This window comes from Balaenoptera musculus, chromosome 3, assembly GCF_009873245.2.
Source record: "Balaenoptera musculus isolate JJ_BM4_2016_0621 chromosome 3, mBalMus1.pri.v3, whole genome shotgun sequence".
NCBI classification, from domain to species: Eukaryota; Metazoa; Chordata; class Mammalia; order Artiodactyla; family Balaenopteridae; genus Balaenoptera; species Balaenoptera musculus.
In genome coordinates, this window is record NC_045787.1 from 61583981 (window position 1) to 61597748 (window position 13768).

Consider the following 13768-nt stretch of genomic DNA (forward strand, 5'->3'; position numbering starts at 1 on the left):
CTAAAATGTCCAGCTGAGTGACAGGACTAAAGCTTTTGGCTGTTTATTCAGATGTTAGGACAATACTGAAGGAAGTATGGCTAACAATGCCAGGTTAATCCAAACGGTCTCGCATATATTTTAGAAATATGGATAAAAGTAACAAATAATTCCCATTGTACTTTACTGTGAATGCAGAATACCTGCAATATGAATTGGATACTAGCAGGAAAAAAGAATGCCAATAATATAAACTAGATTATAAGATCCACTAGGCAATTTTAAGAATTTTCATCATAGTTCAGATGAACAGAATTCTTCAGATTTACATGATTATTTTTTTTTTTTGGTATGTGCATTCTGGTAACTCATAATTGAATACTGTTTCAAAAGACTCAAGTCAGTGACCTCACAACGAGGTTCACAGAACAGCACACAATGATGAATCCTGAAGCAATAAAACACTGATGAACCGAGATGTAAACATTCATACTATTGGCACATGACTGAATTTTCATTTAATTTTATTTTGTTTTGGAGTTCTACTGGGTTGTCTTCAGACACCTTCCTTTCATATCTTAAACTGTATCGCAAGGGTACTAGGAGAGAATCCAGTAGTCTAGAGGATCCCAATAAAGCTTAGCACATAGTTCACATAACGTTACGGACTACTTCTTTCTGAATATAGGAGTTACCCCTCCGGGCGAATGGAGGAAAATTTACACCTGAGGGTACCTTTGAATGACTGGAGTTCAAAAATTCTCAGCTCCTCCACCTTCGTTCCTCTTTTCCTGGGTTCGGAGGCCACCTGTCCCGCAGAGTACACCTGCCCCTCTCTCTGCATGCGGGTCACTGGCTCCAGACCGCCGGAGAAGGAGGCTGAGTCGGAGGAACAGAAGACTCAGGCGCGCGGCCGCGAGCGGGCGGGGCCGGGAGACGCAGAGGGGCGGGGCCGACGCGCGCGAGCGGGGTGTGCGCGCCTCCGCCGCCGCGTCACCAGCGTGCGGCACGTGCCCGTGTTTACGTCCCTCGTGGAGCCGCGACGTCAGCAGCCGAATGGCAACATTGTGGCGATACTGAGGCGCAGAGTTTAGGAGACGCGTCCCTCCGTCACGCCGGCTCCAGTGGGTCGGGAAGAAGAGGAGGAGGGGCGGGGAGATCGGTCCGGGCGAGCGGCGGAGGCTCACAAGCCCCCGGTCCCGACCACCTACCCGCCTGCCCGGCGCCACGCAACCCGCGCCTCACCTCCGGAGCGCCGCAGACGCAGCACCGCGGCCTCGCTCGGGGGGCGGCCCGGGCGGGCGCGAGGCGCTGCCGCAGCGCAGGGCTTGTAAACAGATCCGGCCGCACGTGACCATGTGAACTACCTGCTCCTGCGACGCGTATTGTCTTTCCCGCGAGCAGCACCACAAAGGAGCGCGGCGGGTGCGAGTGCGAAGAGACGGGCGAGCGAGCGGGGAGAGCCGGCCGGCGCGCTAAGATGGCTGAAGGCTCCCGGCGAGGGTGAGCTGGGGGCGCGGTGCAGTCAGCCGGTGAGTCCTCGGGCGGGCAGGGCCGGCTGCGCCTTCCCCGCGGCCTGGCGCCGGAGCCACCATGTCGTTCGCGCTCGAGGAGACGCTCGAGTCGGACTGGGTGGCCGTGCGGCCCCATGTGTTCGACGAGCGCGAGAAGCACAAGTTCGTCTTCATCGTAGCCTGGAACGAGATTGAGGGCAAGTTTGCCATAACCTGCCACAACCGGACGGCCCAGAGGCAGAGGAGCGGCACCCGGGAGCAGGCGGGGGCGCGAGGGGGCGCTGAGCCTGGCGCACCCGCGTCCGACGGGACCCGGGGGCCGGGCAGCCCGGCGGGCAAGGGTCGCCCCGAGGCCACTGCCTCCGCGACTCTGGGCAGGAGCCCCGGGTCCCGGAGGCGCCTGGCCTGGGCGGAGGGAGGCTCTCCGCGGAGCGCGTGCAGCCTTCGGGGGGACCCACTGCTGCGGAGGTCGGCCGCCAAAGGGGCGGAGAGCCCTCTTCGGAGCCCAGTGCGGGCCAACTCCAGCCCGGTCCGGAGGACATCTGGAGGCAGGGATGTGGCGGGGGCCGCCGCTGCGGCAGCCCCGCCGGCGCCGAAGGAGGCCCCGGTGTCGTCGGTGCGGGTAGTGAGCGCCTGCGGGACGGTCACCGAGGAGATAGAGGTGCTGGAAATGGTGAGGGAGGACGAGGCGGACCCGGCGGCGCTGGCGCTCTCGGACGCTGAGCAGCCGCAGCCCGCCGCCGAGCTGGAGTCCCCGGCCGAGGAGTGCAGCTGGGCCGGGCTCTTTTCCTTCCAGGATCTGCGCGCGGTGCACCAGCAGCTGTGCTCCGTGAACTCGCAGCTGGAGCCGTGCCTGCCTGTGTTCCCCGAGGAGCCCTCGGGCATGTGGACGGTGCTGTTCGGGGGCGCCCCGGAGATGACCGAGCAGGAGATCGACACGCTGTGTTACCAGCTACAGGTTTACCTGGGTCACGGCCTGGACACCTGTGGCTGGAAGATCCTCTCCCAGGTACTCTTCACCGAGACCGATGACCCGGAGGAGTATTACGAAAGCCTTAGCGAGCTGCGGCAGAAGGGCTACGAAGAGGTGCTTCAGCGGGCCAGGAAGCGCATCCAGGAGGTAAGAACGTAGTCTGGGCTCCACTCATCGCTTTTGGTCCCTCCTCACTGCCGGAGGCTGGAGCCTCGGTCTAGGCTGTGCGCATTTGAGGCGCTTGTGTTTCTAGTTAGACAATGGAAAAGAATGGTTCCTGACCTATCTCCCTCTTTATTCCTTTCAGTAGTGGGGAAAACCGTGGCTTTCCTTATTTGCCCTCTGAAGGAACTTTGATAAGTCTTTAGATTCCCGCCTCCCACTTAACACATAGATTCTATAAAGTGCTCTGTTTGCTACTAAGTACTGGTAATAAGATTAAAGCCATTTAGCAGAAAGCTGTCCCATAAATATAAGCTAAATGAGCGTTTCTCTTTGTCCCTGAAGTTGTTTCCAGCAATAATTACCCAGATTATTAACCTTACTTTCCTGGCGTCATGTTCATTTATTCAAAATGGTTTGTCTTATGGAGCAAAACAGTCAGTTTTTTGTCTCCATATGTCATTTGGCAACTTAGGCAAATTTAAAAATCATTGTCCTCCAGATGAGTGGCCTGTCCAAATGAAAAACCCCCTACTGACAATTGGATGCAAATGGACTTTGAAAGGTTTTATACACACTCTAGGAATATAGCCAGTCTTTAAAGAGGGCTCATGTTTCACTCTTGTTTTAGGCAGAAAAAAGGCCCTGGGCAGGAATGTTTATTATGCTTTTGGACTTGAGGAGTAAAAGTAGTGCAAACACTTTTTCAAACGAATCTTTAAAATAACAGGAAACAATGGGAAAAGGTCTGAATGGTTATACACAGGGAGCTCTACGATGTGGAAAAGATACGTATAATTTGGGGTCATGTGTACTTATCAGCTTTTGCCGGAAAAACTACTAAAGAAGTACTCTCATTTTTAAAGCAATTTATTATTTTTAGTATTAGTATCAGTTGAGGTTGGAGTTGAGGTGGGGAAATGTCCCCTTTTATCATGTTTATATTGCTGACATTGTGTTGTCATCTGTCAGCCTTGCCTATGTTTATGTACTACTTGAATCCTGCTATTAGTGCTACGAAGCTGGAGCCTTGTGGTTTCTTCATAGAATATTACGAAGTTTTTGTTAGACTTAAGGATTTAGGAAATAATAGTTTATCACTTATCCCACAGTGCTCTCTTAAAACTTAGAGTGAATCCAGGTTTTGATTTCTGTTAGTTTACTTTATGTTATAAACATCACCCATCATAGTACGATCCTGTAGTTCCAGGAATCTGTTTTTATTTCCCTTTTTATCATCTTACTTCTGGAGTCTGTGTTCTACCTTAAATCCTTTCTGGAAGGAAGTGACAAATCTTAAAATGGTCACATTCTCTTTAGAGTTTTAATAGTGACCGGTATTTCTTTTAAACTGCAAGGACAAAGTTAGTGCTTCTTTCGCTTATTCATTTTACAGGTATATATTATCCTTTTTTTTAAACTTTCTATTGTTTAATCCCTGAATGATGTAGGTATGTCTGCTTTCAACTTTACTGATACTCAGAAAAAATAATTCTTTCTGGTTATTTCATTCAAACTGGGTCAAAAACGAAGGCTGCTGAAAAATATAGTTAATTAGAGTTTTCTAGAACTCACGTACTTTTTTGAAAAAGAGTATTTTTCCTAATTAAGGTTATATTGACCATAATGTTTTATTCTCTTCAACAGAGAAAATTTAAACTTTTAATGAGTATTTTGTTTTGGGAAAAACTCTAAATGAAGTCTATTATAAATGCATTGAACATTAAATACATAAATTTTTGGTTCTTCGCTTAGTTGAACAGTATTTGAAAAATAGCTATCAAGGACAACAAATAGTTTCAGTTATAATGCCCACCCTGATTTCTACTGGAAGGTTATTTTGGAAGAAATTAAGCTCAGTAGGGGGAAAGAATTGCATGATTAATTAGTGATGTCTGCCATGGGCGTGACAGTGGGAGTGTATAGCATAACTGCCATATTTTTTTTTCTTCCCTATCTGCTTAAATTTTTTGCTGTCTTAATAGTTTGCAGTACCATTTTTTTAGGTAAAATCATTGTAGAAGTTGTGTCATTTTTGTTTTATCAATTCTATTGAGTTAGTAATTATGGCTAAATCTTTTTTTTTTTTAAATTCCCAGTTCCACAATTCTTGTGGAATTGGCTATAGGTTTTTAAAAACTAGGTATATGTGGTAAAGCAAACATATTCTTAGGTATGTGTTGCTGGAAAATTTGATCCTTTGGTCATGTTTTTCCTTTAATTTCTCTGAATCTGTTTTCCGGTTCTTTTTTCTACAGTCTTCCTTTTCCTATCCATTTAAAGGTTTCAGTTTAGAGACCACACCTATTTGTGCAAAATGGTCAGTAAATTGTGGAAGGAGGGTTTTTTTTTAATAGAACAGACTGTACAACGAGACTGTAAACTTCTCAAGGTCACCAGCCTTGACAGTATCATGGAATTCTCTTCTTTGCCACCCCTAGTTCAGGGCCACACATCTTGTGAGCACTCTTAATAATAGTGGACAAAGGACACCAATTTTTTGTTGTTGTTGTTGTTGTTTTTTAGTGTTGCAGGAATTTAAAAGATTTAGAAGTGTCATTTTAATGTAAAGTTGTGAGTAAATAAAAATTTTGAGCTGATAAATGTAAATTCCTCAAGGGACCATACTGTTTAAAAACTAGGAGAAAAATCTCTTAAAACTGTAAATACTGTACGTAACTTCCTAAATAAGGAGTTGTTATCTGGGGTTGGTGAATTTCCTATAAATTGAGGGGAGCTATAGATGGACTTTAATAGAGTACCTTAAGTAGAATGCATAGGCGCCTGTATATGCATAGGCATAGTCACAGTTTTGGAGGGAAAGGCTTAAAGGTGTTCTTCAAAAAGAGCCTTAAAACCACAATTATAAATTATCTGCTTTGTAAGCTTAGGACATAACCTCTGTTGGAATTTAATTTTTGGAATATATTTATGATTTAATATGGGGTTATAAGAAGCAGTCCTATATCTGTCTTGTGGAGTATTGAAGAATTAAACCTTAAGTTTTCTGCCAGAAGTTTTTGTTAATGGTTTACAAATTTGGTCAAATGACTAGTTTGTGAGGTGGTACAATTTATACAATACTAATGAAATTATTTTTAGATGACATAAGAATTGTAGATTGTATACTACTTAGGGCTTTAATCTTGAGTACAAATGAAATGTGAAATTTATTACATGGTAGGCTTGTCTTGGACTTTTACAAGGATTTACTGTAAGTAGTGCTATTTATATAGCGAGCACTAAATCCCTGAATGAATCAAGTGCCACCAAGACCTCTTGGAATGGTTTCTACAGTAGCCTTGGTTGTTGGTTAAAGCTAAGTATCATATTACAAGCCATACTGTGGTTTACCTTTGATGACGTGGATTTTGTAAATAATGGTTTCAGTATAAGGACAACTATTGAAATGATTGTGGTCCTTTAGATAGTAAACCTTAACTATGACGGTAGGCTTGATTAAAATCTAAAAATCATTGTTCACTTTGGAATTTATGATGTTTATAAAACTGCTCAATTCTAACTTTTCCAGTTGAAACCACTGAGAGAAACATGTGTTTTCAAAAGTGCCGTGTAAGGCACACAGTAGACAGAGCGTACTCTGTTTGGATTCAGAAAAATCTGGGCTTGAATTAGTACTCATCACTTCTGTGACCTGTTTAGTTATTTAACCTCTTTAAAACAGAGAAATGGGGGAAATGCTTAAAGGATTTCTGAAGACTTAAGACATGAAAAAGTACCTAACAATGTGTTTGGCACTTATAAAGGAGGCTTCCAGAAAGTGTTGTTTCAAGGCAATGTAAATATTGGCACTACTTAGGTATTGGGGCGCTTCACATTACCTATCCCCTTTCATCCTCCACTCTATCTTTTGAGACAAGTGGCGTTTTATACGTATTTTACTGAAGCAGAAGTTGAGATTTGGCCAATTTTAAACTGCTGAGGAGTGACTAAACTCAGAGATTCAAACTTGATTTGTCCTAATCCAAATATAGGCCTTTTCTGCACATGCCTTGTTTCCCTGATGACATTAGAAAGGATGTCAGTCTCCGCTCCTGAGAATGGGAGGGTGGCATCAATAATTTAAAATCTAGTCAGGTCAATAATGAACTTTTAAATTAAGGTAACTTGTTTGTTTTACTTCAAATTAATCATGATAGGCATAGTGTAGGGCATAGTCCACACGTTGTGTTTTAGGAGAAGTAGGTTGCCTAGGGTGCAAGGATAGGTTTATGTTAGACAAGCGTGCCCAATCACTGTTTTCCTTTGTATTTTAAAATGACTATAAACAACTCCTGACTTGAGTTGTTTAAGAGAAGGGGCAAGGAGCTCTATGAAGACTGTTTATTTATCACCCCTCTTCCCAATTATGACTTTACTAATTTTCCTGGAAAACTGAGATTAGCTATAAAACTCCAGAGCACTGCTGAAGCCCCAACTACAGACAGTCCCCGACTTAAGGTGGTTCAGCTTTAAGATGATGTGAAAGTGGTACGCATTCAGTAGGAACCATATTTCAAATTTTGATCTTTTCTGGGTACCTTACTCTTGTAACACTGGGCAGCACACTGCAGCTCCCAGTCAGCCACAGGATCACTAGGGTAAAGAACCGTTCTGTGCCCATACAACCTTTCTGTTTTCACTTTCAGTACAGTATTCAATCAATTACATGAGATATTTAACACTTTATTATAAAATAAGCTTTTGTTAGATGATTTTTACCCAAGTGTAGGCTAATGTGAGTGTTCTGAGCATATTTAAGGTAGGCTAGACTAAGCTATAAAGTTCAGTGGGTTAGGTGTATTAAATGCAGTTCTGACTTACAATACTTTCAACTTATGATGGGTTTATCGGGCAGTAACCCCAGTGTAAGTCAAGGAAGATCTGTGTATACATTAGAGAAATGACAGTCGTTTAGGAGTCCTAAGATGCTGGTCTTTGGGCCAGTGAGCCACAACGCATGATTAGGTATAAATAGTAGAAGCAGTCTCGGGAAGGACATAATGTACTTAGTTGCAGAGGAGAGAGCTGTTCTGCCTGGATATTTCCATAAACCTGGTGCAAACTGCTCTTTTACTGTAAAACAGTTAAGGAATAATGAAGCTAAATGAATTTTGTGGGATTCTTGAAAGTTGTGATGAAAGACAACAACGTTATTTTAACAGCTGGAAACTGTTAAAATAATGACTTAGATATTTATCTCTTTCTTCAATCCTATGTCCCAATAAACTTTTGGCCATTTGTCATATTACTGAAAAGAAAAAAAGGTAGATGTAGAAAAAAAGTTGAATGTATGTTTCTCAGTTAGTGTTTCTGTAAAACAGAAACATGGAGGCTGGTGGCAGGATGGCAACTTTCCTGATAAATAATTTATGTGGTGGTTTCTCTGCTTGCCATTTAACATCACATGATTCCTGGCCCACCAGATATTTCACAGACGTGTTTCCTCCTTGCTAAAGCAAGACCAACTTGGACAAATACTTTCATAATGTGAGTACTATTGTGTGTGTGTGTGTGTATGTATGTGTGTGTGTGTATGTGTTGAAGGGAGAAGGTGAGTGGGAGGTTTGGTTTGTCAAACATAACAGTTGTTGTGGTTGAATTAGCAATCTTCTTTCCCAAAATCTTAACATGTAACTTTAGTCTCACTGTTCTCCATTGCTGCTTTATTTGGCCTTTTATGGATTGTAGAATATTGTTGGAAGTGGTACTTGAAAGCACAGGGTGGCTTTCCATTGATGGTTAGATGTATGTGTGTTTATTTTTTTGTAATGGGAAATTTCCCTGTGGCTCTTTTTACTACTCATTAATAGGCCAAGATCTGCTCCTCTGAATCTACCCAGTTTCCTTAGTTGTCATAGGAGAAAAATTAAGCTGTATGCGTGAGAGGCATAGGCAGTGAAGACTGAACACTAGTTCTTGGTGCTATTTGTTTTTTGATAGAGGTGGTGAAGTTCATTTGGCTTTTCAGGCTTCTTGTAGGGGACTGTTAATACCAAGTAGCCTTAACACAGAGTATCTAAGTTACTAAAACTGCATAGGAGCAGAGAAGGATTCATTCAGCAAAAAGCTAGATATTTTTGAGTTGTTTTCTTAAGTGTGGGGAATTGCCCTTATGCTTGTCCTTGAATTTTAAATTTTATATAGTTATAATTGCATATAATAGACTTTTCAGACTATAGTGAAGGCTTTGTATAATAGGCTATGAAATAAAAATAGGCCTTGTGAGCTAGACATTTTATAGAGAGTGGTCTTAAGGATAAATGAAGTTCATTTAATGATTTGGGGCTTTATTGTAACTTGTAAGGGTACAGTGAGGGTGATGGCTTGGGGTTTAGTTTATTCAACAAATATTATTAGTGCAATGAAATAATATAGGCACAGGGAGAATACAGTGATAAACAAGAATGGTCATTTTCTTCAGGAAAAAAATTTTAATTAAAATTGGTTACCAAGTCATCCTGCTGCTAACAATTAGTTGAGGTAGGGTACTTTTTAAGAAATGTCTCACTACACTATCTTAATTAGTGCTTAGTGGAAAGAAAACTTATTGAACATGGCTCAGGAAAATCTGTGTTTTTGTCGTAATTGTGGTACTAGTTGCTTGACCTTATGCTGTCACTTACCCTCTGTGGGCGTTAATCTCATGTTTGCAGAATGAAATTACAGTCTTCTCTTCCGTAAGGATCCGGGGCAGTTTACAAGCACAGTGTGGCAACTGTTGGGACCTGAGCCACTTGTTTTATGTGCTTGTATCCAGTTTTGGGTCCCTCTGTAGTAAGGTGACTGTCTAGGACATAGCACTTCTAATGTTGCTAGAGTTTCTTCAGGCTTTGAAAAAGCTCTGATTCGTTTTTGAGTACACGAGGGCACTGAAGCAGGCAGGAGTGGTGTTTCTGCCTGTTTTTTGTATTTGTTTGCTAGTCCTCACTTTGTTCATTACCATTACTTGAGGGGTTTTTTTGTGTGTGCTTTTCCCTATGAACTTTATTGTTATAACTGCTTTCCCATCACTTTTTTGATAACTTGCTAAAGTTACATTACAAAACCAATGTTTAATTACTAAAATTATTTCTGAAAGCCATTCTTCCTCTTCACCTTGCTATCTGAGTCTGTTCCCTCTTTACTGACTCTTAACAGGGTAATAACTGGGGCAACCAATATGTAGAGATGTATGTGAGGCTCTAGTTTTTTTTAAATTGATTAATTAGTTAATTTATTTGTTTGGCTGCGTTGGGTTTTCGTTGCTGTGCACAGGCTTTCTCTAGTTGTGGTTAGCAGGGGCTACTCTTCGTTGCGCTGTATGGGCTTCTCATTCTGCTGGCTTCTCGTTGTGGGGCATGGGCTCTAGGTGGGTGGGCTTCAGTAGTTGCAGCATGTGTGCTCAGTAGTTGAGCACGCAAGGTCAGTAGTTGTGGCGCACGGTCTTGGTTGCTCCGTGGCATGTGGGATCTTCCCGAAGCAGGGCTCGAACCCATGTCCCCTGCATTGGCAGGCAGATTCTCAACCACTGTGCGACCAGGAAAGTCCTGAGGCTCTAGTTTTTAATGATCACAATAACTAACTTTTATTGAATGCTTCCTGTGGGTCAAGCACTGTGTAGAGGTATTTAAATATTGATACATTAAGTTAGCATGTTGATAGGAGTTAAGAGGTAGGGTTCAAGGGAGTTTGAGTCCTGGCTCCTCCACTGAATAGCTTTGTGTATTTGGGCCCACCTAATTCTCTCAGTGCCTTAGCTTCCTCATCTGTAAAATGAGGAGAATAATACTGCTGCCTCATAGAGTGATTTAAAAGTAGCTTTTATGTAAAGTACTTAGAACAGTGCCATTTACTCAATAAACACTTGATAAATGTTAACTCTTATTAATATTAATCTTCATGGCAACCTAAGAGATAGGGATTTTACAGTAGAGGAAACAGGTTCAAAGAGATTAGATAAACTTGCCTAAGATAACTTATCTGTGTAAGAGAACCAGATTCAAATCCATGCCTGATTCCAGCTGGTTTTCTTAACCACTAGACTATCTTCACCCCTGTAGAAAGGGAGTAAGGCTAACTGATAAACTTAGCCTTTGTCAAATTGAAATACATGGTTAATGTCTCATCATTGGACAGAGACATTAACAGTGTTTGGCTGATGACTGTTTTTGGAAAACCTTGATTATGTGCATATACTGTAATCAACAATGTTGTCTGTCATTGGAGAAGATTGTAATCCCAGAGGAGGTGAATTTGAATTTGTGCATGTATGGTACATAAAACTTTAATGTGAGACAGAATGCATATGTCTTTCTTATACAGACTCATAAAAATAATTTTCCTGTAACCACAGGAAGAATAAATGTTACACTGATGTTTAAATATCTGTTGTAAGTTCTGTTCTATATTAAGCTAGCTAAGGGTGAGTTGGTTTAGATGGTGTGATAATAGCTTACTTTCAAGAAAATTTATTTTCTCCTCCAAACATTTCCTGATACTTTTTCCCCCCACAGTAGAAATAGGGAATTTGGTGTATTCTAAGGTAAGACCTGAAATCTACCTCATTTCTCATGCTATTTATTCCCATTTCAAACAATTGGTACATAACTTTGAATAGTTAATATTGCACTCCCCTTCCCCTCATAACTATACTAAATAATTATCTTATTTTTCTGGCTAGGCAGAGGAGGAAGGCAGTTAAGGATGTTAACTCTCTTGATTTATTTTCAGTTGGAAATCCTGCCTCCTTTTTTTCCCTTTTATATTAGGTGGTGTGAATTTGGGTATTGGGGTTGCCAGATGAAAATGAAAGGTTATGACAGGTAGGGTTAGAGAAAGGGAGTTTGGGATTGACATGTACACACTGCTATATTTAATATAGATAACCAACAAAGATCTACTGTATATAGCACAGGGAACTCTGCTCAATACTCTATAATAACCTAAATGGGAAAAGAATTTGAAGAATAGATACATGTACTATATGTATAACTGAATCACTTTGCTGTACACCCGAAACTAACACAACACTGTTAATCAACCATACTCCAATATAAAATAAAAATTAAAAAAAAAAAAGGATTAAGAGAGGAAGGGACAAGAATTAACTTTAGCAATATCTGAACATGCATTATTTTGGTAAAAGGAAATTATGTGCCAGCTCACAGTGAAGCCTGTCGAGGTGCTTGATTTTTGTAAATAGTGTGTTAAAAGGTCTCTGGCTCCCTGGAGGACCTTGGAGTTGGCTCTTGAGCAGGTTTTGCTCTATATGTTGAGTCTTATGAGACCTAAAACTTGAAGGAAAAAACCTCTATTATTTATTTATTTTTATTGAGGTATAATTGATTTTCAATATTATATTAGTTTCAGGTGTACAACATAGTGATTCAAAATTTTTGTAGATTATACACCATCTAAAGTTACTGCAGGACTTCCCTGGTGGCACAGTGGTTAAGAATCTGCCTGCCCGGGGCTTCCCTGGTGGCGCAGTGGTTGAGAATCTGCCTGCTGATGCAGGGGACACGGGTTCGCGCCCTGGTCTGGGAGGATCCCACATGCCGCGGAGCAACTAGACCCGTGAGCCACAACTACTGAGCCTGCACGTCTGGAGCCTGTGCTCCGCAACAAGAGAGGCCACGATAGTGAGAGGCCCGCGCACTGCGATGAAGAGTGGCCCCCGCTTGCCGCAACTAGAGAAAGCCCTAGCACAGAAACGAAGACCCAACAAAGCAATCAAGCAATCAATCAATCAATAAATTAAAACTTTAAAAAAAAAAAAGAATCTGCCTGCCAGTGCAGGGGACATAGGTTCGATCCCTGGTCCGAGAAGATCCCACAGGCCATGGAGCAACTAAGCCCGTGCGCCACAACTACTGAGCCTGCGCTCTAGAGCCTGCGAGCCACAACTACTGAGCCCGTGTGCCACAACTATTGAGGCCCGCGCACCTAGAGCCCGTGCTCCGCAACAAGAGAAGCCGCCTCAATGAGAAGCCAGTGCACCGCAACGAAGAGTAGCCCCCGCTCACCACAACTAGAGAAAGCCCGCGCACAGCAACGAAGACCCAATGCAGCCAAAAATAAATAAATAAATTTACATATAAAACAAAAATTTACTGTAAAATATTAGCTATATTCCCTTTGCTGTACAGTATATCCTTGTAGCTTATTTACTTTATACATAATACTTTGTCCCTTTTAATCCCCTTACCTCTATTTCCCATCCCCCTTTCCCTCTCCCCACTGGTAACCACTAGTTTGTTCTCTATATCTCAGAGTCTGTTTCTTTTTTTTTGTTATGTTCATTCCTTTGTTTTATTTTTTAGACTCCATATGTATGTGATATCATACCGTGTTTGTCTTCTCTGAGTTGTTTTACTAAGCATTAATACCCTCCAGGTCCATCCATCTTGTTGCAAATGGCAAAATTTCATTTTTTGTAATGGCTGAGTATTATTCCATTGCATATATATTTCATCGTATTTTCAGTCTTCCTAGACCCAGAAGATTGGTATCATTCACGTAAGGGAAAGGTGATAGACTGGTTATGAGCAGGGACACATAAGGTAGTGGTTAAGAGCTTGAGTTAAGCTGCGGAGGATTCACTTCTATCTTTCACCAGCTACCTAACTTTAGGCAAGTTCTGGTTCTTTGCCTCTGGTTCTTTGTAAAATGGCATAATAGTTATACCTACATCACTGTGTTATATGTACATACTGATTTGTAAATGCGTACTGATTCAGAAATGTTAAATATGAATTTTAGAACTGAAGAACTATGGAGTCATTCATGCATTGGTTACTGTTTTCTCATGTTGCTCCTACACCCACTTTAGTTTAATCTCACTATTTCATCCTTGGACTATTTCAAGGATGAAAATATTGAAACTATTCAATATTTTGACTAGTTTGGATGGATGGACTATTTCATCTCACTATTTCATCCTTAGCTCTCCTTCAGTGTCTTCCTTGCATTGTAGCCTTTGTATACCTTGCTCCCAAACTATTTTATGATGTGGACCATTTTTAAAGTTTTTATTGAATTTGTTACAATGTTGCTTCTGTTTTATGTTTTGGTTTTTTGGCCCGGCGGCATGTGGGATCCTAGCTCCCCGACCAGGGATCGAACCCGCACCCCCTGCATTGGAAGGCAAAGTCTTAAC

The 13768-nt window shown here is 42.0% G+C and overlaps 1 protein-coding gene across 3 annotated transcripts in view; it reads left to right on the forward strand.

Moving 5' to 3' along the window:
- Positions 1-1441: 1441 nt before the first annotated feature.
- The window catches only part of JMY (junction mediating and regulatory protein, p53 cofactor), a 71845-nt gene continuing 59518 nt past the window's right edge, over positions 1442-13768 (forward strand). For all 3 annotated transcript variants that reach the window (XM_036847657.1, XM_036847658.1, XM_036847659.1), the window contains exon 1: positions 1442-2613. In XM_036847657.1, the coding sequence (XP_036703552.1) occupies positions 1573-2613 (1041 nt within the window). In that variant the 5' untranslated portion in view covers positions 1442-1572. The remainder of the gene's footprint in view (positions 2614-13768) is intronic.